At 51.2% G+C, this 24,400-nt stretch overlaps 11 protein-coding genes across 11 annotated transcripts in view; 5 read left to right on the top strand and 6 right to left on the bottom strand.

Moving 5' to 3' along the window:
• BDW70DRAFT_66472 (putative cell wall protein) overlaps window positions 1-908 on the top strand; it is a 3,266-nt gene extending 2,358 nt beyond the window's left edge. The window contains exon 2 of the mRNA XM_073744521.1: window positions 29-908. Within this exon, the coding sequence (XP_073600424.1) occupies window positions 29-195 (167 nt within the window). The 3' untranslated portion in view covers window positions 196-908. The remainder of the gene's footprint in view (window positions 1-28) is intronic.
• Window positions 909-2,324: 1,416 nt separating this feature from the next.
• Window positions 2,325-4,366, bottom strand: BDW70DRAFT_128092 (PWI domain-containing protein; the record flags this gene model as incomplete). Its single annotated transcript, XM_073735377.1, has 5 exons — window positions 2,325-2,540; window positions 2,639-3,706; window positions 3,757-3,921; window positions 3,988-4,078; window positions 4,145-4,366. Coding segments are annotated over 4 exons (1,531 nt in total), but the record flags the coding sequence as incomplete, so codon positions are not given.
• A 99-nt stretch (window positions 4,367-4,465) lies between these two features.
• Window positions 4,466-5,309, bottom strand: BDW70DRAFT_128091 (uncharacterized protein). Its single transcript, XM_073735376.1, has 2 exons — window positions 4,901-5,309; window positions 4,466-4,816 (listed from the first exon to the last, which is right to left on the bottom strand). The coding sequence occupies exons 1-2, from the start codon at window positions 4,946-4,948 to the stop codon at window positions 4,574-4,576; spliced, it is 291 nt and encodes a 96-aa protein (XP_073600422.1). The 5' UTR covers window positions 4,949-5,309; the 3' UTR covers window positions 4,466-4,573.
• BDW70DRAFT_128090 (fumarylacetoacetate hydrolase family protein) lies at window positions 5,310-6,526 on the top strand. The gene is made up of 3 exons (XM_073735375.1): window positions 5,310-5,453; window positions 5,507-5,718; window positions 5,778-6,526. Exons 1-3 carry the CDS (start codon window positions 5,395-5,397, stop codon window positions 6,203-6,205), a joined length of 699 nt encoding a protein of 232 aa, XP_073600421.1. The 5' UTR covers window positions 5,310-5,394; the 3' UTR covers window positions 6,206-6,526.
• On the bottom strand, window positions 6,283-8,391 carry BDW70DRAFT_168835 (uncharacterized protein). The gene is made up of 2 exons (XM_073742554.1): window positions 7,068-8,391; window positions 6,283-7,008 (listed from the first exon to the last, which is right to left on the bottom strand). The coding sequence occupies exons 1-2, from the start codon at window positions 7,762-7,764 to the stop codon at window positions 6,359-6,361; spliced, it is 1,347 nt and encodes a 448-aa protein (XP_073600420.1). The 5' UTR covers window positions 7,765-8,391; the 3' UTR covers window positions 6,283-6,358.
• A 687-nt stretch (window positions 8,392-9,078) lies between these two features.
• Window positions 9,079-10,161, bottom strand: tif1 (putative eukaryotic translation initiation factor 4). The gene is made up of 4 exons (XM_073744520.1): window positions 10,011-10,161; window positions 9,792-9,866; window positions 9,654-9,722; window positions 9,079-9,600 (listed from the first exon to the last, which is right to left on the bottom strand). Exons 1-4 carry the CDS (start codon window positions 10,048-10,050, stop codon window positions 9,224-9,226), a joined length of 561 nt encoding a protein of 186 aa, XP_073600419.1. The 5' UTR covers window positions 10,051-10,161; the 3' UTR covers window positions 9,079-9,223.
• A 442-nt stretch (window positions 10,162-10,603) lies between these two features.
• Window positions 10,604-12,524, top strand: BDW70DRAFT_66429 (putative F-box and JmjC domain protein). Its single transcript, XM_073744519.1, has 2 exons — window positions 10,604-11,027; window positions 11,101-12,524. The coding sequence occupies exons 1-2, from the start codon at window positions 10,738-10,740 to the stop codon at window positions 12,293-12,295; spliced, it is 1,485 nt and encodes a 494-aa protein (XP_073600418.1). The 5' UTR covers window positions 10,604-10,737; the 3' UTR covers window positions 12,296-12,524.
• On the bottom strand, window positions 12,345-13,549 carry BDW70DRAFT_66422 (low-affinity Cu transporter). Its single transcript, XM_073744518.1, has 4 exons — window positions 13,219-13,549; window positions 12,909-13,107; window positions 12,563-12,752; window positions 12,345-12,512 (listed from the first exon to the last, which is right to left on the bottom strand). Exons 1-4 carry the CDS (start codon window positions 13,306-13,308, stop codon window positions 12,395-12,397), a joined length of 597 nt encoding a protein of 198 aa, XP_073600417.1. The 5' UTR covers window positions 13,309-13,549; the 3' UTR covers window positions 12,345-12,394.
• Window positions 13,550-13,599: 50 nt separating this feature from the next.
• On the top strand, window positions 13,600-14,834 carry BDW70DRAFT_66397 (chromatin modification-related protein EAF6/MEAF6). The gene is made up of 3 exons (XM_073744517.1): window positions 13,600-14,010; window positions 14,079-14,309; window positions 14,384-14,834. Exons 1-3 carry the CDS (start codon window positions 13,717-13,719, stop codon window positions 14,621-14,623), a joined length of 765 nt encoding a protein of 254 aa, XP_073600416.1. The 5' UTR covers window positions 13,600-13,716; the 3' UTR covers window positions 14,624-14,834.
• On the bottom strand, window positions 14,835-18,620 carry ams1 (alpha-mannosidase). The gene is made up of 4 exons (XM_073744516.1): window positions 18,392-18,620; window positions 17,780-18,288; window positions 15,753-17,727; window positions 14,835-15,703 (listed from the first exon to the last, which is right to left on the bottom strand). The coding sequence occupies exons 1-4, from the start codon at window positions 18,535-18,537 to the stop codon at window positions 15,046-15,048; spliced, it is 3,288 nt and encodes a 1,095-aa protein (XP_073600415.1). The 5' UTR covers window positions 18,538-18,620; the 3' UTR covers window positions 14,835-15,045.
• A 3,640-nt stretch (window positions 18,621-22,260) lies between these two features.
• BDW70DRAFT_168831 (uncharacterized protein) lies at window positions 22,261-23,889 on the top strand (the record flags this gene model as incomplete). The annotated part of the gene is made up of 1 exon (XM_073742553.1): window positions 22,261-23,889. Exon 1 carries the CDS (start codon window positions 22,330-22,332, stop codon window positions 23,887-23,889), a length of 1,560 nt encoding a protein of 519 aa, XP_073600414.1. The 5' UTR covers window positions 22,261-22,329.
• Between the last annotated feature and the right edge of the window lie 511 nt (window positions 23,890-24,400).

Below are 24,400 nucleotides of genomic sequence, written 5' to 3'. Positions count from 1 at the left end.
CAGCCCAGCGAGACCCCCTGCGAGACTATCACCTCCGACAGCGTGACTTCCTACACTGTTTCCCAGACCACCTCCGTGCCTGCTGTCCCTACCGAAGTCTCCCCCTCCAGCAGCTCTTGCGCTGGCTGCGGCGGTATCAAGACCGTCACTGTCACCAAGACCGTTGGCATCGAGGCCTGCCCTACCGACTTCTAAGCGCGGGGTAGAAGCCCACACCATCTAACGAGACGATTGCGATGGCATCACCTGCAGTACCTGTCTAATTCATAATTCTAATCTTTCTGTGGCACCGGTCGAGCATGTCAAGTCCCCTGGCGCGTACACCAGCAGAGCGACCGATCGATGTCTGGCTTGTTGCGGATTCACCTGTATTATTCTTTTCGATGTGTTTATTGATATCCCCTTAATGGAGTACATTCCTTAATGCTATGTTTACACTTTAGCAGGTGGCCTGCGAAGTACAATTGCATGTACATGTACAGCGTCATGATGTATCTATATGTATCTATCACCAAACAACCGTTGTTTTCTTACATACGATAGAAGCTTGGCTCGAAACAATTCATCATTGCCCCTCTGATCTGCATTCCTTTTTCCTTCGTGATGCCTAGCACTGGCTCCAGACTCCACGCAAACTCGTTGTCAACCGCGTGGAGAAGATCCAATCATAATCTCTGCTTAGTCCACCTTGGCCTCCCCTGACGACGACGGCAGTCTCGCTCTGCGGCCGTCCGACTGAGCCTGAGCCTGTCCCGAGTCCGTGAAATTGTGACCGCTGGGCAGGCGCCAGTTCGCACTCACAGGGATTACGATCGGCCTTCAATTCCTGCCTATCTTTCTTCGTTGTACGTACAGCACTTTTCCATCTTAGACTCGATCACGCCGATCTCCGGCTTCTGCATGTAAATTTTTGGCCTTAAATCAGACTGCCGGTACACGAGCCGACGTGGACCCCCGTCAATATGATGGTACACTAGACACATAACCGGTGGGTAAATGCCCAGAACCGCTGCATGACTAAACACGATAAAAGCCTGCTTGTCGAATTTATTGATGTGTCGACTTGAAATTAAACAAATGTGGGTAAATTATAGTCGACCGCCGTCTATGAATCCATGGCTCCTGCCCCGTTTGTTTGTTCTACCGTGGAGAGATTAAGACTATACAATGGGGAGCTTACTATTAGCACATACCTAGTACACATCGCTAGTGTTGCGATGGCTAGAAGAGCGTAGACCAGCACTACCGCTACCAGGAGCTATGGCCTGAAAATCGCTGACTTCAATAACAGTGATAATAATGATAATGATCGTGACAAATATATCTGTTTGTCGGAGACGGCCTGTGACTGCCTTGTGCCCAACGAGTCCCCTGAGGCCTCAGACCGTCCAACAGCTTCCGGGTTCAACTCTTATCCTGGAATTAATCCCCAATTTTTGAGGGTGAACAGTGCACTACGACTACTGATTTTTATATGAGCAGAGGCGTATACATTCAAAATTAATGAATATTGAGCTTAAAATAGTCTCAACGGCGCCGTGACCCTTGACTCGAAAATCTTGACTCTGGATTGATTAATCTATATTGCGAGCCCCTGGATGAACCCTAGTCGCTGACTCGCCGCCCGCACTCGCGAAAGGCTATCTATGTACATTATATATTATAGCACCGGACGCTAATGCTAGCTGGCGCTTGCCGGTGCGGTGTGTTGTGGCGTAGTGATGTGGCACTGGCGTCGTCTTACTTGGCCCATCGGGACCGAACAAGGGGGAATAAGTGGGCATGTCTAACGGTCGCAGAGGTCATGATAGACGAGACTGGCTGCGGAGTGACGGAAGAGAGCAGCGTGCCCACTGACCAAGAGGCTAATAACTATTGACCTTGGGAATTGCGATCTGCCCGCAATGGTGTCAAACTCAAAGTCAAAAGCTCTTTCCATAGTCCCAACTACCGCCCCGTTTCTCGCGTGGGACTATTGAATAGTGATCCCCCGTTGGAACCTGGGGGTGGACTGGAGAGGGTTGGCAGACGCCATAATAACAAAGAGGACCACTTGCTCTTTGTGCCCAGTCTTGGTGCCCAGAGCCCGGCCTGGGCTAGTGGAGCATTGGAGTGGCGGACGAAGTCTGGAGTACATAATCTAAATAGTGGAGTAGGCTGCCTAGTAGTACGAGCATAGCCTTTTTAACAGAGCGTATTCTGGTGAGAAGAGGATATGTTACCGCTTGGCCTGGGCCTGTGGTGTCGGTTGGAGTAAACAATTCTGAACGGGATGCAGAGACGATACAATAAGGACCAATGTTTTAAGTTGAAGGTTTGATATCATTCATTATCACCCTGTTATGAACAGGAGAGGACATTATGTGTGAAGACTGGATGTAGACGCCTCAGCCCCTTGGGGACTTCGGAGTGCTACCTACCTTGTCGCTCGAAGTGGCTCCCGTGCGGCGCATGGCAACAAGTCTCTCGCGGAGAATTCTCTCTCGTAGTTCGGTGCTAGAAATGCGTGCTTGCTGTGCTTGTGGTTTTGGATCGGTGCGCTATAACGGTGTTAGTTTTGTTCAGATAAACCGGCTGACCATGCTTAGTTACCCTGAGGTGGGATAAGAGAACATGACTGGGACAGCTGTCTAAATACCTTTCTATATGGAAATCATTCACCCACCTCTTTAGCAGGACTCTTCACTTTCTCAACATCGGGAGGCGGGGACCTGGACTTGCGTGGTGCTTTTTCGTTTTGATCAGCCATTCTCTGTCGTTTCTCAGTATGGACGGATACAGAAGAGGAATTGCGCCTTCGTCGCGCGATGGGAGCATATCTCTCAATGGACCGGCGTCGCTTCCTGTCTCCCGCGCGGCTGCGGCTGCGACTGCGACTATGAGAGTCACGACTCTTGCTAGAAGAACGGCCTCTATGGCTCCGGCTGCGACTGCGACTGTGGCTCGTCGAGTACCGGCGCCTACGGTCCCCGCCGCGATCTCTGCTGCGGCTCAAACGGCGATCATCACGGGTTCTGTGGCCCTTTGCAACATTAGCCGTTGATTCTCTCCTGTCATCTCTTGAATAAGGCGACAATCTGCGCCGACCGTGCTTCCTGTCACGGCTCTGCGATCGGGACCGTGATCTCGAGACAGATGAGTCCCTCCGTCTGTATCGGCTTCTGGGGGCGGGTGAGCGGGATGGGCTTGAAGAAACAGATCTCCGTCTTCGGTCTCTTCTGGGAGTACGTGAGCGCGATGAATCACTGCGGGATATGGATCTTGCTCGATCACCGTAATCAGGACTACGTCTCCTCTGCCTCAGGCGCTCTCGGTCTGGAGAGACGGAATCGCTAACTGATCGACGTCGTCTGTTGCGGTCATGGCGACGCCTGGGTGGCGGCGAACGAGAAGGTGATACAGATCGCGACCGTGAACGTGAACGTGAGCGACTGGGTGACCTAGAAGGCCGACGGCCCCTGCGAGAACCAGAGGGAACGTACGAATCGAACTCCCGCCTCGAAGGCTGGTCCCAATAACGATCCCGGCTGCGTCGTCTCGGGGGTGAGCGAGGTCGGTCAAAGTCCCGGCCTCTGAAACCGCCTCTTCTCCCTCCCCAGCCCCTGTCTGAGCGTTCTCTGCGTCTGATTTCCTCGAGCTCCCGTTCCCGTGCGAGCTCCTGCTCTTTCTTCTTCCGAGCCTCTTCCGCTGCTTTTTCGGCCTCAATCTGCCGGACGTTAGCGGGCAGCTCTGAGTCGCTGGGCAAGGTAGGTATACCTTTTCTTGGATAAGCTCTAGCTTCTTCGCCTCTAGGAGCTCCTTCGCGACGCCTTGAGGGTTTTGCTGAGCGCTCAGACATAACGACCATAATTCCTTGCAAAACTTGGCAGTATCCTTATCCAGGAATCCCGTAAGCTGGATTTGTAGCGATTTAATGTCGGGCTAGGTGAGGCGCGATTGTAAGCGGTTGTCGTGGATCTAGACAGAGGTAAAAGACTCGAGACGTACAAACCGAGATCCTTCCAGTAGATTGAAACATAACTCGATCACCACATCATCTTCGTTTCCTAAAATCTCAGAGATCTTTCCGGCAATCCACCTAGCAATATCATAAAGAATTTGATTAGCAAACTGGCATAATTTCAGCAATTTTGGGGAGACTCACTTTTTCATGACCTCGATGTTCACCTTGGTCATGTCCACTTTCTGGTTAAATTCCGGAGGGAACTTCGTCTGCCGCAGCAGTTTCTGATCGACACGGGTCGCCATCTTGTTGTGAAGTCCTCGAGAGGCACGACTGACATCTGAAGCTGTAAAACGAGGGCGTGAAGCTGCGATGTGAGAGAGTTGCGCTGCTGGCCCATACCGCTCGCTGCACCGGAGCATGGTCGGACCGAGAAACCTCAATATGTCCTGATCAGGAAGTCATACACTGCCCGGGCATCCACCTGGACGAGTGATAGTTCTAGGATACGAAGAGAATACATTGAAAGGTTAATAATAATCATCATAATTTCATAATAAAAGATAATCTCATAGAGTACAATGGCGGCTTCAAGTGCCATTCTAATCCGTTACATCCGTTACTAGAACTTCAGGGCGTTGGAGTAGCTGCCAATTCACGCAACACCCGGTTTACTTCCTCCCTCGCACGGCGCAGCTGATCATCTACTCCACCGTCCTTGTGGGTTGTCCTCATCTCATACTGCAGTTCCACTAGCTCAGACGCAATCCGGAGATGGTCGTTCGCTGCGTCTGCTCGTACCGGCTGCGTCGCTGTCTGAGTAGACATTAATCTCTCGTTGACAGTGACAAGGTTGAGCGCATCATTGTAGTCCTATCAACCGGGATCAGCAATGCTTCAAGGACAGGTCTTTGCTACTGCACACGGCTTTAATTTGCATCGGGAGGTGAAGCATACACAAGCACGTAAAGACGTCAGATCGGACAAGATCTCTGCGACTTTCATGATGTTTAGAACTGGTTCCTATCTCCAACAATAGTTGGAAACTTTGGTGTCTTTCAAAAGATCCACACAAAATAAATACTCGGATTTTTATCCGGTCTCGTTGTACAATTGGGTTGACTTGCGATTGCTGAAGATGAGGCCGGAGCCTTAAGAGCGCGCGTCAGTTTTTGAGAGTAGCTTTGGTCTGGGCTCTGAACATGTACACGGCCGATAATCCAGGTGATGAATCCAACGACGATAAGATATTATGTTCCGAGCACAATGCACTGGATCGTCGGAGTCTGGAGAAGAGAGACAACTCCGAATGTCGGCGGCTCTTCCGCGCTCTCCACAATCCTCGGCCAGACTTCCGCCGCTCTGTCGGCACTTTAAGAGCTTATATTACGCGCTGAAGCCTCTTCGAGCTATTTGCGATCCAGTCCCCGTCTTACGCAAAAACGATCACAATGGCAGCTTCGATAAGATCAAATTGCCGCAAGGTCATCTGCATTGGCCGCAACTACGCGTGCGCATTTCCCTCCCACTACCTACCGATGGTCAGCTGACTCTAGATCGCAGCGACCACATCGCAGAGCTCAACAACACAAAACCCAAGCAGCCTTTCTTCTTCCTGAAGCCCTCCTCTTCAATTCTCTGCCCTGGCGAAGGTCCAGTCTTGCGCCCCAAAGGCACTAGCCTCCACTATGAGGTGGAATTGGCTTTGGTAATGGGCAAGAAAGTGCGCGACCTCGATCCAAACGATGACAAGGGAGCGCTGGATGCGATCCAGAGTCAGTGGCCCACATAGTTTATTAGATCAGAGTGCGACTAACATAATTCCGTATAACAGGCTACCTCCTCGCCATTGACATGACCGCGCGCAATGTCCAAGATGAAGCCAAGAAGAAAGGTCTCCCTTGGACCATCGCAAAGGGTTTCGACACCTTCCTCCCCATATCGCAGGAGATTTTGAAGTCTCAAATTCCCGATCCACACAACGCGTTCCTTCGTCTGAGCGTCAACTCGCAGCAGCGTCAGGCTGATTCCTCAGGGCTGATGCTGTACCGTATTCCCAGGTTGCTGGCTGAGATCTCGCGCGTGATGACGTTGGAGAAGGGAGATCTTGTTCTAACGGGGACGCCTAAGGGCGTTGGGGAGGTGAAGAGTGGCGATGTGATGAAGGCGTCGATTGAGGTTGATGGGAAGGAGATCGAGCAGGGACGGATTGAGGTTGAGGTGCAGGATCGGGAGGGCAGGTACGAGTACCGCGAGACTTAGATGCTGATTCTGCATATACGTTTGTGAGCGGCACATTGCACATATGTGATAAATAGAGTTCTTGATTCAAAATTCTTAGCTACATATCTGGATAAAAGCATGGGAATGCGTCGTTCGTTACTTACAATGCCTCTTCACGAGCCATATCAGAATTCATGAGGCGAACATGTCATCCTCTTCGTCAGGCGGCACAATTGGTATTGACCTTCTCAACTTGTTCTCTCTCCGATTTCCAAGCGACCCGCGACCCAAATCCGCTGCATCTCTCTTCATAGGAATCTGTGCCATCTTCCCGTGAGCTTGTCTCTCATTTTCCTGTCCCTGCTCGTGCTCCAATATAACCTGCTCCACATGAGACGCCATGCTCTCCCATGAAAGCTTCGCGTGGCTAGTTATCTCCCGCACGCGCTTCTTCATGTCTTCGTCTTCTAATCCATTTATGAAAGCCCTAATGAGTGCTTCTTCTGGTATCTGAGGACAGGATCTTCTTCGAATAGAATCCGCGAACTGAAAGTACCCTTTCAATGACCTGCCGGCTTGGCGAATATTCTCTTGCGTTTTTTGCTCGCCGGCGTATTTCTGCGGGGAACTGGCAGTGTCCCTGGCACGCTCGGGCGTCCAGGTTGTGTCGAGATCAGTCAGTGAGCCCCAGGTTGTTTCTGAAAGATTCCGGTGGACGGTTCTATCCAGAATTGAATGGCGCGATGTTGGGGTTGGGATTGAGTCAGGGATGCGCATTTCTTGTTCTCCGTCTTGGTCTGTGTCTGTTTGCGTCGGGGTTGGCCGTGGCCTTGCGCTCATTGCTGCGCATTGCGAGTAAGAGTTAGCAGTACTGCTGAGTGCAACATGATCACGGACATACCTCGTTTATCTGTATCCATAACCAAGGTTTTCAAGGACATCCAGTTCAAGACCTTAGTTACCCGCTTTTCCTGCACAGAGAGCTCCTTTTCAAGCACGCAGACTCGTTGCTTCAGCTCCGCATTCTCACTTTGCGTTGTCTCATACGTTTGTAGAACACTGACAAGATCCTGCTTCAATGGCCTGCTCTCTGTCTCAAGGACGCCGAATCTCTCAACGACCCTGCCAATCTGTTCCTTCAGCGCTGCGTTGTCTGTCTCTAGCTTACGGAGCTTTTGACGAGCTTCAGCAACTTCATCTCTCAGCGTCGCATTCTCAGTCTGAAGCGCAACAAGCTTATCTGGCGCCACATTGACCTTTGTCGTCAACTCGAAATTCGCCTGGTTCAGGGTGCGAGTCCGCTCAGAGACTTCCTCGAAGTGCTCCACGTTGTCCTTGCAGCTATGCCCTTCGAGGTTCTGACTCTTCGCGTTCGACTCTTGGACAATCCCAGTGAGTTGTTCTTTGTCTAGTCCTTGTCTCTTTTCCAGCCTTTCAATACGTTCACCCTGCATGTCTATAATGCTATTGAGCGTCTCAATGGTTCCCATAGCTGAGGTGAGAATGCCGTTTATTTGGTCCAATTTATTGACAACGTGAATATTTTCCTGGCGGAGTTGAGTGGCCCAGAGGATCGAGGAAGGGGCGGTTTGGTCCATGGTGATTGCCAGACGCGGGACTAGCTTTGAAATATTGGGATCGATAAGACTGCAGACTGAGGTGGGGAGGTTCTGCTGAATGTTTGCGGCCGAGTTTGTTAAGATGGGAAAGTTGCGTCTTTCTAAGCATGAATGAGTGGTAGAGTGAATAATCCGAAAGACGGAGGACTGTGTTTATCACAAAGGACGGGAGAGAACAAGCCCGCAAATTATGAAAATTGTGTATCAGAACTACTTCTCCTGTCCTACATATACAGCGAGACATCAAGACTGGGTTAACCAAACGGAATGGCATTTACCTCTTTGTCTATTGTGCTCCATACTTTAAGCAACCATACCAGATCCATAGATGTATCACATTCATCCACCCAATCATTGGAGGACGAACGCCCCCACGAGCAATCAACATTTTGCTCGCTTTTTTGGTCGAGCATAGTAGGAAAAGGGACAAAAGGAAAAGAGGTGGAAAGAAATCCCAGAAGAGACAATCATGAATTACAGCATAAAAAATTCGCACAAACATGTCGCATCTCCATAAGCATAGCAGAACAAAGGAAACCATGAAACAGTAAATCAGCGACAGTTCCTCAATTGTCGCCGCTACTGCTAACAAATAAAATGCTGGAGACACAGAAAGCCACTTTTGAGGTATCCTCCTTTACCAAGAGAAGCTGCAACGATCAAAACATGTCTTTTTCCCACCGCAACTCGCCCTTGGAGCGGCAATCGTAACCCGCATCGAAGACATTAGGTGGCTCGGAAATCAGGGAATTTAGATGAGGTCAGCAACGTTCATGGGCATCTCCTCAATCTGGGTGCTGTAGAACTGCTCAATCTCGCGCATCATACGGACATCGTCAGCGGTGACGAAGTTGATGGCAACACCCTTACGACCGAAACGACCACCACGACCGATACGGTGAATGTAGTTTTCACGGTTGGCGGGGAGATCGTAGTTGATGACCAGGGAAACCTGCTGGACATCGATACCACGGGCCAAAAGGTCAGTGGCAATGAGGACACGAGAGGACCCAGAGCGGAACTCCTTCATGATAACATCACGCTGGGCCTGCTCCATGTCACCGTGCATGGCGGAGACAGTGAAGTCACGGGCAGTGAGCTTGTCAGTGAGCCAGTCAACCTTGCGGCGGGTGTTGCAGAAGATGACGGCCTGGGTGATGGTGACGGTCTCGTAGAGATCGGAGAGGGTGTCGAGCTTCCACTCCTCCTTCTCAACAGCGATGTAGAACTGCTTGATACCTTCGAGGGTAAGTTCCTGCTTCTTGACCAGGATACGGACTGGGTCACGCATGAACTTGGTGGTGACCTCAAGGACGTCCTGGGGCATGGTGGCAGAGAGCAGGACAACCTGGGTGGACTGGGGAAGGAGCTGGAAGATGTCGTAGATTTGCTCGGTGAAACCACGCTGCAGATGTCAGTATATATCATGCGATATAAATCAGAGGCTAAAACATACAGACAACATCTCATCGGCCTCGTCGAGGATGAACATCTTCATCTGGTCTGTCTTGAGGACACGACGCTGGATCATGTCGTGGATACGGCCGGGGGTACCAACAACGATCTGGGGGCCCTCACGGAGAGCATTCATGTCATCACGGACAGCAGTACCACCAATGCAGGCGTGGCACTGGATGTTCATGAAGTCACCGATAGCGATGACGACCTTCTGGATCTGCTGGGCCAATTCACGGGTAGGAGCGACAATCAGAGCCTGGCAAGCCTTGACGTTGGGGTCGAGCTTCTGCAAAGCGGAGATGGAGAAAGTAGCGGTCTTTCCAGTACCGGACTGGGCCTGAGCGATCACATCGTTGCCTGAAACAGTCCATTAGCGCTAGAACGGGGTTGCGTGGAATGTCTGAACTTACCCTTGACGATGGGCAGGATGGCACGCTGCTGAATAGCAGAGGGACGCTCGAAACCGTAGGCGTAGACACCTGGAAGCCGAAAACTGTCAGAAAATGCCCCCACTTTTTTCCTTGATACTGGGGAATATCATCACATACCGCGAAGCAGCTCAGGCTTCAACTCCATAGCATCGAAGGAGTCGGTGATCTCATCATAGTTAGACTCGATCTGGCCTGGAGGAAATAGTTAGCAAAAATTGTGCCTACACCGTGTCTCGCCGTGGGTAGTGCAAAGATTTTCCTGTCCCGCCGCCCCTCCAGACCGCGAAAAATCCTTGTCCGAATAAGAGATGAAACGGAGGGTGATGAAGAACATACTGTCGGGGATCTCCTCGAGACCCTTGTCGTTGGAAGCCATGATTGCGGGAGGTATAAGGGGTGATCACAGCAACGGACTGTGATCGAGCGAAGACGGTGGGGGTTTTGGTGTTAAAAGGTTTGTTCCTTAGCGACGAAGCGGCCCGGTGGGGTTTTCTTGTCGCTGAAAATCTCAGTCAAATAGACTCGTCGTATGAGCGTTGATGACTAGAACCACAGGTCTCCGGTATAGAGACTTTTCAGGAACTAGTAGTAGTAATGATAGATGTTGTAAAAGTTGAGACTTGAGAAGTGGGAGAAGAGAGAAAAAAAGTTGGAAGAAGTGGTGGATCTTCTGATGGTGGGAAAAAAGAATTATTCTGGATGGGGGAAAGCGGGCTTTTCGCTCCTCGCAAATCTTACTGGCTGTGACCGCGAAGTTTCGGAGTTCTATGGCAAAATTACCCTTGCCGCCTGAACTTTCGTACGAGTTTTCTGCCCAATGACGCACAACCGCCTTCTCCTTTGAGCCTTATCCTTCCTTACTTTCTAACAGACTATGGACTTTCTTGGGGTTTTTTTTCTTCGAGATTTGACTCTTTAGGCTGTTTAAACTTGACTCACCTGGATTATCGTGGCAGGGTAATTCTTCCGCCTTTTGAGTCATCCCAGCTGCCCTCATCGCTAATCTGCTGGTTAGCGCAACGTTTTACCGCTGGAACATAAAAACATCTGATCAGCAGGTGAGATGCCAGACATCACCACTCTGCGGAGCCGTCGCGATGATACGGTTGACGAGTCAGCCGAACTTGATGCGATCCCAGGACACCCTTTAGGCGTTAAGCCGAGTGGCAATGCACTTTTCGCCTCTGCAAACCTGCGGACTGCGATTGGCACGTTCAACCTGGTACCCGACGAGCTGATTCTCATATTATTGGAGTTCCTGGACTGCCGCAGTCTGCTGCAGTTGGGCCAGACATGTAAGGCATTCTATGCTTTTACCAGAACAGAGGATCTGTGGAAGGCTCTTTTTATCCGGTAAGCTTGGCTAGTTTTGAGTTCTAGGCTGCATACTGCATGACATCGAACCGTAAGTACTAAAGTTTGCTAGGTCTCCTCCGGCAACCTTTACCTGGAGAGGAACGTGGCGTGCCACGTACCTGAACTTGCCGCCAGCAAAAGTTGCTTCCCTGGATTGTTCGAGCCTATTCTCAGACGCATTACATCGGCCGTTCTACTGCGCGCACATATCCCTTGAACCGTACGCATCCAACATACCAGCTAGGAATCAAATCACTCGGCTACCAAACCTCTCTGCCGAAGATTTCGAGGAGAAATGGTCTGACACGCCTTTCATCCTCACAGAACCTGTGAAGGAATGGCCTGCATATCACCAGTGGTCGGTTGAGACGCTGCTTCCGAAGCATGGAGAGACACTCTTCCGAGCAGAGGCAGTCGACTGGCCTCTGCGGACATACGTGGACTATATGAAGAATAACTCGGACGAGAGCCCTCTATATCTCTTCGACAAGGAATTTGTCTCGAAGATGAGTCTACAGGTTGGACCGCCGGATCAGGAACCAGGAACGACGTATTGGCCGCCGCCATGCTTCGGTGAAGACTTCTTTTCGGCGCTGGGTAATGATAGACCGGACCGACAATGGCTGATAATAGGTCCTGAGCGGTCCGGAAGCACTTTTCACAAGGACCCAAATGCCACTAGCGCCTGGAATGCGGTTATTCGTGGTTCCAAGTACTGGATTATGTTCCCGTCGTCATCCAAACTTCCGCCTCCACCCGGTGTCTACGTCTCGGAGGACCAAAGCGAAGTAACTTCTCCGCTTAGTATTGCGGAGTGGCTTTTGGGCTTCCATGCCGAGGCCCGCCGCACACCAGGCTGCATTGAGGGAATTTGCCGGGAAGGAGAAATCCTCCATGTACCCTCCGGATGGTGGCATCTGGTTGTTAACCTGGAGCCTGCCATCGCGATTACACAGAACTTCATTCCTCGGGCTCACTTGACTGCCGCGTTGGATTTCCTCTCTAACAAAGCAGACCAGGTATCCGGGTTCCGGAAGGACATTGACAATCCGTACGAACGGTTTGTGGCTAAAATGCGACAATCGCATCCAGAACTCCTGCAAAAAGCCCTTGGAGAACTCAAAAAGAAGGCCGAAGGCAAGAAACGCAAATGGGACGAAATCGTCCATGGCAAAACAGGCACGGATGATGCAAACGCTGACTCCGAGGCCGGTGCATTCAGCTTCGGATTTGGTGGTGATGACAGTGACGCGGAAGTTCCTTGAACAATGGCTTCATATATTATATGCAATGACTGTACTAATTTAGGCTTTCGCCAACCTATACCAATGTCGGAACAAGCAATGCAAATATATGCCGTCGTCTCAATGACAAGCGACCGACTTCGTCGCGGACATGTTCTCCCCGAACGCCAGATAGCCGACAAATGCGCCAACTGCGACGGCAAGCATCACGAAACCATTATAAGTCATGAATAGAAGCCTAAACAGTCAACTTTGATTGCCCCAGGGGAGAAGGTAAATTGAACCCACATGATGAAAAAGCTATAGAAGACCTGCACCCCATAGAGCGCAGCCATGGTGATCTTTCCTCTCCGTTCCACAGTCCTCCTGTTGTCACTGCCTACAAGAAGCGGTGAGCTTGCGTTGGGGACATATGCTTGGCTTTGGGATTCATGTCCATGTCCAGAACCCGTGACATCTCCGTGGGCGATCTCATTGCCTTAAAGTCCGGGCGTCAATGTCAATGGCACTTCCACCCAACAGACATAGACACTGTGGCCAGAGATCCAATTCCACCGACAAATACACATAACGCATATATAGAACATATAGTACCGTATAATCTATGCAAGGCAAAAGAGAGAGAGAAACTTACTTCCAACTACAGCAGTGGAAAAGGCACTTAGTCTTCGCGCATGTGCTACTTCATACTTCCGTGTAACTTGTCTGATGCCCTCGTACCCGGCCGCCAGCAACACTATGACAACCAGGGATCCGAGGAGAGAAAGAGGTCCTGTTACACGCCATGTCGAGAAGACAATGCAGAGGTTTTTCGTGGACCAGGTAAACAGCATCTGCAGAAGGTATCAGCATCCTGTGAGTGACAAGCCGAAGCATCTGGTCGGCCGTCGAATCAATCGCCCAGAAGCAGCTAGGCTATGCAGGCTATAAATATGAGAACTCACATTCATGCTACATTGGTTACCTCCCATGTCCATATCGCCGTGCCCATGATGTGAGTGGTCCATGTCCATTCCCATGTGGTGCATGTCCATGGTCGCTTAGTAGTAGGTAGGTGCTGGTCGAGGCTGAGTTACCGATTATATCGGGGTGTAGATGTCGTTTTTAGGGTCAGGACTAGATGATGGTGGTTCAATAATAGAGCCAGCACCAGCATCAACTCGATCAATGAGTTCGCTTCGATGAAAATGATCGAATGATCAAAGGAGGTGAGGAGGTTGGAGCTGACGATGAGGTGATTGCAAACAAGGCAAACAGTGACTGATAAGATCGGTCGATCCCATCACAGAGGACTGGATTTCATTATTCCTCCTCCGCACCACCACGAGTCAATTGCCATACGGACGCCCCGTATCATCCAATTGATCCACTCACGTCGTGCCCGTCTAATCACTCTGCCCGAACCACACCGTAGCTCTTAACAAAAGGCGGTGGACGTCAAAATGGCTGAAACCGCAACCGCAACACCCTCCGCGCCCGGCGCAAGCACACCAGCAGCAGGCGGGTCAGGACAAGGGTCCAGCACAGGAGCAGACACGCCGCAAAACCAATCACAATCTCATAATCAAAGCCAGAACGGCAATGCCGGCTCATCAACCGCGATGGCAGCTACTACAAACAACAGTGAAAACCAGAACCCAGATCAACGCGCAAATCGCGGCCTACCCTACTACGAAAAGCTCCGTCGTGAGCTGCGCGATACACTGCAAAAGAAGAGACTTATGGATAAGAGCATGGTATGACTTGCCCATTCTCCCGCCGATGCACCGTGTACACACCTTGCTAACTGTCTGGTGACGCGCAGGCGCAACTAGAAGACCAAATATTCCGCTTTGAACAATCGTACCTCGAAGAAACCACCGCCGGAAACATCATCAAGGGATTTGATAATTACATCAAGGGCTCCTCAACGGGGTCGGGTCTAGGAGCAGGCGGGATTTCGCTTTCCACGGGCGCGGGAACAGCATCGAGACGCAAGTCTGCTGTTACCGACAATGACCGTGTGTTCTCGAGAAGCTCGGCGAGCTTTATGCGTGTATGTTTCCTCTTCTCCACTCTCAGCGACGAGGTGAGGTGAATGGTAAGACTAACTGGATTGCGTATTGCCAGGACTCACCAACACCCTCGACACAAACAACGCCCTCGCACGCACCGACTCCTAACTCAACCTATAATGGGTCGACAGGCAAACCGAGCAATGGGGACACTTCTTCTACGGCAGGGAGTGTAAAGGGGTCTTCGTCGTCTTCGTCGAAGAACAAGAAGAAAGCTGCGAATAAGGGTGAGGAGGATGAGGACGACAAACCGCCGACGAAGAGGTTTAAGATTTCCTACGCAGGGAGGGAGTAATCATTACTCCTTCTGTATATCGCTTGATGTAAGGGCTTTCATCTGCTTTAATTCCGTCAAAATGAAAGGGGCGGTTGCTTGGAGTTATGGGTTAAGGTCTAGTGCGTTTCATTCAATAACTGGGTACGGCATTTTTCTGGGAGCTTTGGCGCTGGAGATATGAGTGTCTACGATCTATCGCATCTTTCTTCCAGTCTCTTACTTGTGGAGTAGCTTTTCAGGGCAGCCTTTTTTGCGCTCCTTTTGATATCGTCTGTTCATACCTAGATAGAGGTTTTCACCATCAAGAAGTCATGCATACTAAAATATAATCAAGAAATCAAAACATTCCGGACCAAACCATAAAACTAGTTGGTCATATCATTCAAGTGAGGCAAGCTGAACTAGGATGAACCTCTCAGCCTAGATACAGATCGCGCGACCTACAATTGTAACCTGTAAGTTGCAACCTCAAAAGCCCTCAATTCAATATCAACCATTTTCCACCCATGGCGCTCATCAACAAGATCAAGCACCACCTCATCATCCTCAAGCACATTACACTTCCACACCTTTTTCACAGGGAGAGCGGTCCGAATTGCACCCCTACTCTTCCCACCAAGACTCTCATAGATCCGTAGAATGATACTTTGACCGCTCCGTTTTGAGCTGGGAAGCGAAATATCAGGATCACTATCAATATCCTCATCGTCTTCGCCGCGCTTGACAGCGTCGAGAATCAAGGACGGAGAGCCGGTGAGTTCAATTTTACGGAAGAGCGCGCTGACGGCGAAGACGCTTTGCTCATCGGGTAAAGCTAACGAGGTATCGAGGATGAGGGGATGGTTGAACTCATAGCCGGCACGGACTGTCCGGAAGTCTAAAGGCCCGCTGTGTGGGAGGATAGCGTAGCGGATTGTATGACGACCCATGTCAGCATGGGCGTCTGGGGCCTTGGGAGCTCGGAGGAGAGAAAGACGCATTAGGTTGCCGCAAGTTGCGAAGCCGTATTTGGAGTCGTTGAGGATGGAGACCCCGTACCCGTTCTCAGAGAGGTCGGCCCATTTGTGCGTGCAGACTTCGAATTTAGCCATATCCCAACTATAGGACTTTAGTGTATGAGCGAGCGGGAAAGGGGTGAGAAATATACCTTGTGTTATAGTGAGTTGGGCGCCTGATAATGCCGTATTGAGTTTCGTAAGACGCTTCGGTGTTTGTGATGTCGACGGGAAACTCGACTTTAAGGAACTTCATGGTCTCCTGCCATTCGACTTCGCTTTCGAGCTCGACGTAGGATGGTCGGTTTCCTTCTGTGGCGGCGAGGCTGATGGTCGTCTTGACCCAGCTCTTTTCGCTGATTTTTGTCTCTGTGACGACACTGACGCGGTAGCGATCGTTCTCCGCGATGGTGGTCTTGCCAGACTGCAATTCTTTCCGCGAATCGAGGTGGAAGACTTCGACATCCCAGGCTTGCCAGTAGAGAGGCTTGTCGTCGAAGATAACCAGCTGGCCAGCTCTGCCGCCAGCAGCGATGACCTCGCGGTCTGCTTCAATATCATATAGAGACGTGATGAGACCGTCTTCTACATCAACGCGCAGTTTTCCGTTGTTAAGACGGAACACGCCTGGCTTGATCTCGGTCACGCTGACCTTGGGGGCCCTTGCTATAGCTTGCGAGTGAGGAATGACTCCAGGACCCCCGCTCATTAAAGCATGCATGGAGCCATTTGTAACCATGTCTGTAGGGAGTCTGACCACCTCTGATCTATTCCAAGGCAGGGTATTAATTGCCACTGGAACTCTCCCCGTCATGCTAAATCCTAGCGCCTCCAAAGCTGCCTCCCTTGCTCGCAACCCCGTCTCGAATATCTGGGCGTATAGCTCGTCTGAGTCGTCATAGCACATTTCAATGGAGCTACCCGGCAAGCAGTCATGAAACTGACAGAGAAGGACCCCTTCCCACATTTCATCAATGTCCTTTTTCGGGTACTCGTAATCGGATCGCGTTATAGATGCAATTGTAGCCAGGAACTCGAGTTCGCGGAGCAGAAATTCAGCTCGGCGGTTGTTGCGCTTGTTATTCGCCTGCGTCGTATACGTGCCACGGTGGAGCTCGAAGTAAAGCTCCCCGTACCATGTCGCAAACTTTGTACCATCTGCAGCCTTCTTCTCGAGCTTTGCAAAGAAATCGTCAACCGATGTACCCATCGTTGTCCGCGGAAGTAGCCCGGTTTTGTCGCTGAGGCCACGACAGCGACGAAGCTTTTCTAGATGCTCAAACGTAGGCCCACCACCACCGTCGCCTTTTCCAAAAACAAGAAGCGAAGTGTTATCTTTGTCTAGAGATTTGTGTTGGGTGATACTGCGCTTCAGGTCACCAAAGTGAGCTTCCGCCGTGTATGTCTCCGATGGAGGCATATGGCACATAACTTGGCTCCCGTCAAGCGCAACCCATTGAAACGTGGTATGGGGAAAGTTGTTGATGTTGTTCCAGCTAAGCTTCTGCGTAAAGAATCGGCTCATGCCTGCTAGCCGGCATAGCTGCGGAATCTGCGTGGAATAGCCAAAAGTATCCGGAAGCCAGAAAGTCGCGCAGCGCTCTCCGAAGTTGCTCTCAAAGAACCTTTGTCCGTAGATAAATTGCCTCACCAATGACTCTCCGCTCGGCATGTTTGTATCGTGCTCAACCCAGCTACCGCCGATTGGCTGAAAGTGGCCCTTCTTCACCCAGCCCTTGACGCGGTCGAATACACACGGGTAGTACTGCTTTAGCCACTTGAACTGCTGGGCCTGAGAACAAGTAAAGCGGTGCTCGGGGTAACGGTCCATGAGGTCGCATTGATTCGACCAGGACCTGGCGACTTTCCGCTTGGTCTCGGCCCAGGGCCAGAGCCAGCAGGTGTCGATATGGCAATGCCCTATCCCATATACAATCGGCTGAGTGCCGCTATCGTACACTTCCGAAGAATCAACCTTATCTCCGAGGTATTTTTGGGCGATTCGCCGCCCTTCCTTAATAGATTCTAGACTTCCGTTGCCAGCAATGAAAGCATCGATGATGGAATTGGCCACCATATTGGCCTCGTGGGATTCCCAGCCCTCAGCAGGAAACTCTCGAGCGGCGTCTAATGGTAGTAAGTAATGAGAGCCCGTGAGATATAGAGACTACTGGCATACCTGAAATTATCCAGAAATCATAGAACAACGCCCGGGCCTCCAAATTCACTGCAGTAATTCGCGCAGTGGTTAGGGTATAGTACTTGTCCGGTGCGGGCGGCTGAATTGAGTCACCACCAGGGGCATTTCCAAACATCCCATTACACGCCATCTCAATATAGAAGACATGCTCGTTTCCATCGCGCCAGGCGTCAGGGATAATCCACTCGATCCGCTCTCCACCACCTGTGAGACCCTGCAACGGATGGCCATCTTCAGTCCAGACCAAGCCCTCATTATTTGCATCCCAGTGAAATTCAAGTCGTTCTTTGTCGCGCATATCTTCGGGGATTGTCAAGCGAATCCGAAACCAATGCGTGGACCAGCTGGGGCCGAACGACGCCCCGATGTGCGTCGGCTGGAACTCATTGGAGGTGGCTTCTTCAAAGCTTGGCCGTTGCAAGTCAGGCGCAGAGTAGACAGAGAGCTTGACGTGATCTTCGTCAGAGTTTGTGGCCTCGAATAGTTTCCTGTCAACATTTGCAATAGCGTGAGTGGAGACGGTCTAGGTAATGCGGGGAAGCTGGCACTTGGAGTAGTTTACAAGGACCGATTAGCCCTTGAAGGACATACCCTATTAAGTTCTGACTCTGATACTGGCCTCTGGATGTAAACTGATTTAGACGGTCAGTGTAGATGCTCCTGATGCGTTGCCCGACGGGGCCATCGGGCGCGCGAGGTAGAGAGCTGGGAGTCTGTCGGAGAACGTCTCCACCCATGGTTGCGGGTCCGAACTGGTAAACTATAGCTGAAGCAAAGACAATGAACTTCAATTATTTTGGAAAAGAAGGGATGATTGAAAACCAGAGGGACTTAAAAAGAAACAAAAGTAGACGGAATCGAGAGGGGAACGCAAGAGGTTGGAGCAGGGATTCAGGAACAGGTGACGTTGTTGGTTGCATGCGGAGAAGGCAGAAGCCGGGGCGGCAAGCTGACCACGATACGCAGAATCGAGCCCCGTACAGCGCCGTAAATTATTACGCCTGCAAAAGGAAGATATCAGATAGGTACTTGTAAGACAGATCTCCTCAAGAAAATGTCTTCTAAGGTTGGGAAACAGTCCTTCAGATATGTATCTCTGCATCTCTATATACTCATGCATTGAGCATCTTCGCTTATTCAATCTTAGTCGGCCTGCCAAGAAACGCCCATGGTAAACCCATGTGATCTAAGATCAACGCGCCATCTCACACTCTCATCTCAGGACCGGTGCCTGTCATCTCTGAAACAGCACATGCAATGGACGGAGGGTAGAGAGCTCTGAGGCCTCGCCCGTGGCTTGCTGCTATCGATGCTCCGCTGCCAAGTACGATACCGGTGCTTATGTTAAGCCTTCCGATTCCCCAAGCTAGGCTCAACCCGTCCCAGCTTCAGCAAGTCCTTCGAGACGCAAGAAGACAGGCACTTCTTGGTCAAAATGAGCAGTCGAGCTGATATAATCAATATTCAGACTATTTGGCCGCTTGAAAGTTTCGATATCAATATCGGATGGCAGTTTGACGAGCACGATCCGGCCGACTCCTTCTCTGGAACAGCTTTTGTCGGTCTTCTCTCAGGATTAGCTCTTTTGAGCATGCCCCTCCACCCTGCAGAGCCTGACGCCCAACAAAGCCAAGGCACGGCGGCTAGTTACACCGCAGAACTCTCCGGCTCGAGTTCCTCCAGTTTGGATTTACCGGGAATCTTGCCCATCTACATTGCAACGACTTTTACGAAGTGAAAACTTCCCACTCGGATCATTGATCGAGGTCAGAGAAGCTAGATCAAGTCTGAAACGGGTTGGGCAGCTCGAAACAAGTCAGAAACTTGTGTGGAATCGTGGATTCCATCTGACGCGGGGTCCGCCTGTTTAAGAATCTCGGAAGCCAACCGTCAGCTGAGGTCTTTTGGCATTGGTTCGAGCACCGAGCTACCTTGCTTCCTGGTGTTATTCGTCCTTTGTAGATGTCCGGTCCTCAGAACACTTTCGTTGCAGTGGGAAGGTATGCCAACTGATGAACAGTCACTCGACGCTCTCTCTTCTCGCGAGTCTAGAAGAACTACATATGAGCTCTGGCCCACAGTACAGCTCGAGGCGACCTGGTCAATGCCCCCAAAGCCGCACATAACTTCCTACGGTCTTTGCTGGATTGGAGAGACTCGTCGTTGTTAGAAATTCATACCTGATCGACAATGAGATCGATGAAGAACAAGTAGTAATGACCGGCACTGTCATGCGCAGACCAGAGATGGACGAGCCAAAATGAGAGATCTCACGTTGATGATGCCGGACACATTAGCGTGGACGTATGATCTCGTAGCCATAGCGGACGACGCGTGGGAGAACAGGCACTGACCAAGTATGCCGTGCAGTACGCCTCTGTCCGCGCAGCTGTACTAGACCCATCTCAGTCAGAATCATTTGCCGTCAGTCGGGATGGGCCGATAACAGAATCGTGGTTCGCCTCATTAAGACGAGCGTAACCCGGATCTCTGAGGGTTTTGATCATCTGCTGGAGATACATGCATTAAGCAGAATTGGAGATCTTGCCTGGCACTGCACCACCCACAGCCTGCCTCGCTTGATCTTGATGCCAATCACCTCGTTCTTTATTGTTGCACACGATCAGACTCGACCACTGCAAGGCTGCAAACATACCCGTAAAGATCAACGGTTGCCTCATTTAACGTGCTTCTGTAACTGCACTTCTCTGCCGATGGCTCCATTTCCCCTCCCCCTTTAGATGAGCAACGATCGTCTAACAGGAGAGAAGCCAATATCACCATAGCTTCCAGAGCTGTGCATCGTATCCACTAACGCATGTACGGTATCTGACCCGACCTTGAAGCGAAAAACCCCCAGCTTACGTGCGTCCACATTCAGAGCCCAGTCCGATTGGCTCAACCTGCCTCAGCAGCAGGAACGGACGATTACAATGATTCGGACCTGAGACACTAGCTGTTCCTTCAAATCCAGCTTATCGTTCCTCTGAGCCTGACTCCTGATTGAACAGTACAAGGATGAGCCTGAGCCTGAGCCCGGCCTGGCTGAGCCTATGAGGACCGAGCCGGCTGAGCCTACAGAGACAGAGCTGAAGTTGAGCATAATTGCTTCTTCAGAATGTTTGCTGACTACCATGATAAGCAATGCAAATAGAAAAAGTTCAATGGAATCGCAATTCTGCCTGCAAGTGCCAGTGCTAGCGCGGCCTCTATGTACATATAATGGGCAGCCGAAACTGACCAGCCGACTGCAGCCTGGCGGGACAAAGCACAGAGCAAGCAAGGCACCGATGTGGGTGCGGATGGGTGCGGAAATGTACATTTGCAGGACCATGTCGGCTGGTTTACCAGTAGATAAACACCGGAAATCACGGTGCGATTGCATCATGAAGATGCCAAATCCAGATTGGAAACCAATGGAAACCAGTTTGGAGGACGTGGTCCAAGATTTGGTCCTTCGTAAACCAAGATACGTGATAAGGTGCTGGTACCTCGATTCGGTGAGCCGTAAATAGTGATCCGACAGGGAGAGTGAAGATCATGAGCAAACGGTGCTTGTCATTATCCAGATTGTTTGCGGAGAAAGCTCCCTTCCTCCACTAGCTCTGCCACCTTTTCCTGCACGTTTGGTTGCTTTTTTATCATTTTTTTATTCCCCCTTCCCTAAACGAATCCCAATACTCGAACCAAAATCGAGACTACTGGGATGACGAACGGCCTAGTGACTGACCCGACCCGAGATCGAGGCACGAATCGCATGGCACGCGTGAGGAGAACATGAGGAACACGACAAGACAAAGAAATGCAGGCGACTGCCAGGTGGGAGTGGAGGCGACCCTCAGAGTCAAAGATGGCGGTTGGTCGAGCGAAAGTGATCTGTCAGATCCGTCAGTCCCAGGCGAACGATTTTCTTTGTTTGGGTTCGAGGTCAGAGTTCAGACCAGCACGTCTTATTCCGCAGACAGTTCGAGAACTTCTTAGTGAGAGGCAGAGAGTTCACAAAATGAATCTTGACCGACTAGAGATGATGCCCATTCGAGTTGGCGATGGGGATGATCCTCGGTGGATGGAGGAGCATCGTGAGCGAGGTGAGGATGGGGCTCCCTTGCATCGTGTTACCTCATCTCCTCTTCGTCTGCTGCTCACTGCCCATTATTATTATTATTATTATTGATCGTTATTCTTCTTATTATTTCAGTCCATCCTCCCTAGACCTTCTGACTCTTTCCCTTTCACCTTTCATCGTTTCACCTCTCTGCATCGAGAAAGAGACGCTATATACCTCTGAAGGGCCGTTTGCTGCAGATGGAAGAAGGCATAAGAGCTGAGACCCTTGCCTGCCCGTCATTCTCGCTCTCGTTCTCATTTTTTGGTCCTCAGCCTCGGCCTGCCTTATCCCTGTCATACCCAGCCCAACCTACTTATCTCACCTCCTCTTCTTGACCGTCCCTCTTCCCAACTTCACTTCTCTTGTCTCTCTCCGTCCTCCTCTCCGTCCTCCTCTCAGAGGGGGATCCAGTCGGTTCACGATGATTTCCCCCTCGACATACTCGCTTTCGAGACCCGCTCCTCCTATTCAGCCCTCGCAGTCTCTCGAAGGCATGGAGAAGGTCATCCCTCCAAGCCTTCCGGTTCCGTACGCCCATACTATCTCCCGCCTACACCTAGACAAGCCGCTCCCCGACCTCCCCGAGAAACCGCCCACGCCGTTCATCGGCTCTACGGCGTGGAGTGACGACAGCAGCACGGTCAACAGCTTCGAAGACGACCACAGCCACAGCGTATCCAGACCGAGATCCGCCGAGAGCTATCCAGTCTTCGTCCGGTCAGGCTCGGCCGATCTGCCCGATTTCGTCGATCACCCCGTCCCCGGCCCCGTCTCCACGCTGAACCGCACTCCATCGCCATCCGCAGATCCCTACCAGCATCAGATCCATCAAATCCATCCAAAGCCAACGCCAACCTTCACGTTTCTGACCGACGACCCCTCGCCCGCTCCGCGGTATACAGAACCTACTCCACAATGGAATCCAAACCACCACGCTGGGCCGAACCACTACTTCCGCGAGAAGAAGTGGGATTTCTTCCCTGAGCTCGCGATCCCCTCCAGTTCACCCCACAACTACAATTCACCCCGCACTTGCAACAACAAAAACAGCCACCACAACCAATCTCTACGCCCGCGTAAAAAAGACAGCGGGCGTTCACGATGGATTCCTCTCCCTGCGGAAAAGGGAGCGGCACTGGCCAACGACGTCCGTAACTCGATCCGCTACATCCAGCGCCGCCTCTCACGCAACTCCCTCGACAGGGAAAAGACGAAGAAGTGCCACCGGCCCACAACAGCGCCCAGTCCAGCTGTATACCCCCGCAGTCCGTATTCGTATACCTTCGACTCGTCGCCACGGGGCCACACTGCACCGTTGATCGGGCCCGACCGTGACAGCTTTGCACCGCACAGCCCTGACAGTGCGGAAAGGCTGTATGTGGACATCCGCGAGAAGCAAGCAATGGCAGATGCCAGCCTCTCCCTCACTAGCACGCCAACCGGTTCCACGATCTCCGACCAGTCGCTCATCGAACTAGAACGAGAAAGTCACAGCGACACCCCGTCTTACCGTAAGAAGCAACTCGCCGTTCCGATATCCTCCTACCAGCGCTATGACACCGCCATCTGGGACAGATCAGGGAAGGAGAAGAAACGGCCCAGCTACCCACGTCAGACGCCTCGCGTGCGGTTCCCAAAGTATCGGAACAACAGTCGACGGAACTCATCAATCAAGGATAGCGCCGCATTATCTGTGTCACCGCTCCGCCCGAAGTATCCGGCATCGGCTTCAATGCCAGCACTGGTGTCAGGGTCTAGCCACACCCTGCAGCAAGGAACCCGCCACGCCGTGAGAGCACTGCAAGATGGAACCAGCCACGTGCTCGTAGCGATCGACGGTGCGAGAAGGAAGATCGCCCGCTCTGGGTCTGGGACTACGTCCGGATCCAAACTGGATAGGAAGCGGACGGAGCTGAAGTCCCAGATTCGGCTGGTTGGGCCGGTGAATCCGTATACTCATGCGGGCGATCCTTGGATTTGACCACTCGGAACCATCTCTCCTTGTCGATCATATCTTTTGTTCTGATTCTTTTATTCCATGGTTGGCCGTAATCCTCGACTTCTTCCTTTTTTTTTCTTTTTTTCTTTTCTTTTCTTTTCTTTTCTTTTCTTTTTTTTTTGAAGCAACACGCATCATCGTCCATCCTTTATTGATACCTATTTGATCAACTAGCCTGGTGTTATGGTGTTTATATTGATATGGGTCGGGATAGGCGGTTTACTTGCACTGGGATATTGCATTCATCCATAGTATCACCATTCGAATTAATCTCGTGAATCTGATTGCGACCTAGCTTCACGCATCTCAACCGTCCCGTTTACAATATCTTTAACACAGCCAACGACGTAGATAGACAGAGCTGCCGGTGCAGGTTCCAGAACGTAACCAGTCTGATTATACTCCACGCCTGAATCCGTGTCTCAAGTCCCTGCCGACCTTGCACCAAAGGGATACGGGCGAGTAAGACAATTGACGGACCGACAGCCATGGC

Source organism: Aspergillus foveolatus, assembly GCF_047715535.1.
Source record: "Aspergillus foveolatus strain CBS 279.81 unplaced genomic scaffold BDW70scaffold_3, whole genome shotgun sequence".
Taxonomy (NCBI): Eukaryota; Fungi; Ascomycota; class Eurotiomycetes; order Eurotiales; family Aspergillaceae; genus Aspergillus; species Aspergillus foveolatus.
Note: the sequence above shows the minus strand (reverse complement) of the source record. Positions and strands in the feature narration are given on the sequence as shown.

Coding starts and splice junctions, on each gene's coding strand:
- BDW70DRAFT_168835 (XM_073742554.1), bottom strand. CDS start 7,764: ATGGACCAAACCGCCCCTTCCTCGATCCTCTGGGCCACTCAACTCCGC. Junction 7,009..7,067: donor TATGGATACAGATAAACGAG/GTATGTCCGTGA, acceptor CGCAATGCGCAG/CAATGAGCGCAAGGCCACGG.
- BDW70DRAFT_66422 (XM_073744518.1), bottom strand. CDS start 13,308: ATGGACATGCACCACATGGGAATGGACATGGACCACTCACATCATGGG. Junction 12,753..12,908: donor TTCCACTGCTGTAGTTGGAA/GTAAGTTTCTCT, acceptor CCGGACTTTAAG/GCAATGAGATCGCCCACGGA. Junction 12,513..12,562: donor TTCTATAGCTTTTTCATCAT/GTGGGTTCAATT, acceptor TTGACTGTTTAG/GCTTCTATTCATGACTTATA.
- BDW70DRAFT_128090 (XM_073735375.1), top strand. CDS start 5,395: ATGGCAGCTTCGATAAGATCAAATTGCCGCAAGGTCATCTGCATTGGC. Junction 5,454..5,506: donor TGCATTGGCCGCAACTACGC/GTGCGCATTTCC, acceptor TCTAGATCGCAG/CGACCACATCGCAGAGCTCA. Junction 5,719..5,777: donor AGCGCTGGATGCGATCCAGA/GTCAGTGGCCCA, acceptor TCCGTATAACAG/GCTACCTCCTCGCCATTGAC.
- tif1 (XM_073744520.1), bottom strand. CDS start 10,050: ATGGCTTCCAACGACAAGGGTCTCGAGGAGATCCCCGACA. Junction 9,723..9,791: donor GAAGCCTGAGCTGCTTCGCG/GTATGTGATGAT, acceptor TTCGGCTTCCAG/GTGTCTACGCCTACGGTTTC. Junction 9,601..9,653: donor CATCCTGCCCATCGTCAAGG/GTAAGTTCAGAC, acceptor GGACTGTTTCAG/GCAACGATGTGATCGCTCAG.
- BDW70DRAFT_128091 (XM_073735376.1), bottom strand. CDS start 4,948: ATGAAAGTCGCAGAGATCTTGTCCGATCTGACGTCTTTACGTGCTTGT. Junction 4,817..4,900: donor TGACGTCTTTACGTGCTTGT/GTATGCTTCACC, acceptor CCCGGTTGATAG/GACTACAATGATGCGCTCAA.
- BDW70DRAFT_66429 (XM_073744519.1), top strand. CDS start 10,738: ATGCCAGACATCACCACTCTGCGGAGCCGTCGCGATGATACGGTTGAC. Junction 11,028..11,100: donor TGGAAGGCTCTTTTTATCCG/GTAAGCTTGGCT, acceptor AAAGTTTGCTAG/GTCTCCTCCGGCAACCTTTA.
- ams1 (XM_073744516.1), bottom strand. CDS start 18,537: ATGGGTGGAGACGTTCTCCGACAGACTCCCAGCTCTCTACCTCGCGCG. Junction 17,728..17,779: donor TGATTTCTGGATAATTTCAG/GTATGCCAGTAG, acceptor TACTACCATTAG/ACGCCGCTCGAGAGTTTCCT. Junction 15,704..15,752: donor CCAACTCACTATAACACAAG/GTATATTTCTCA, acceptor AAAGTCCTATAG/TTGGGATATGGCTAAATTCG.
- BDW70DRAFT_66397 (XM_073744517.1), top strand. CDS start 13,717: ATGGCTGAAACCGCAACCGCAACACCCTCCGCGCCCGGCGCAAGCACA. Junction 14,011..14,078: donor GACTTATGGATAAGAGCATG/GTATGACTTGCC, acceptor GGTGACGCGCAG/GCGCAACTAGAAGACCAAAT. Junction 14,310..14,383: donor GCTCGGCGAGCTTTATGCGT/GTATGTTTCCTC, acceptor GCGTATTGCCAG/GACTCACCAACACCCTCGAC.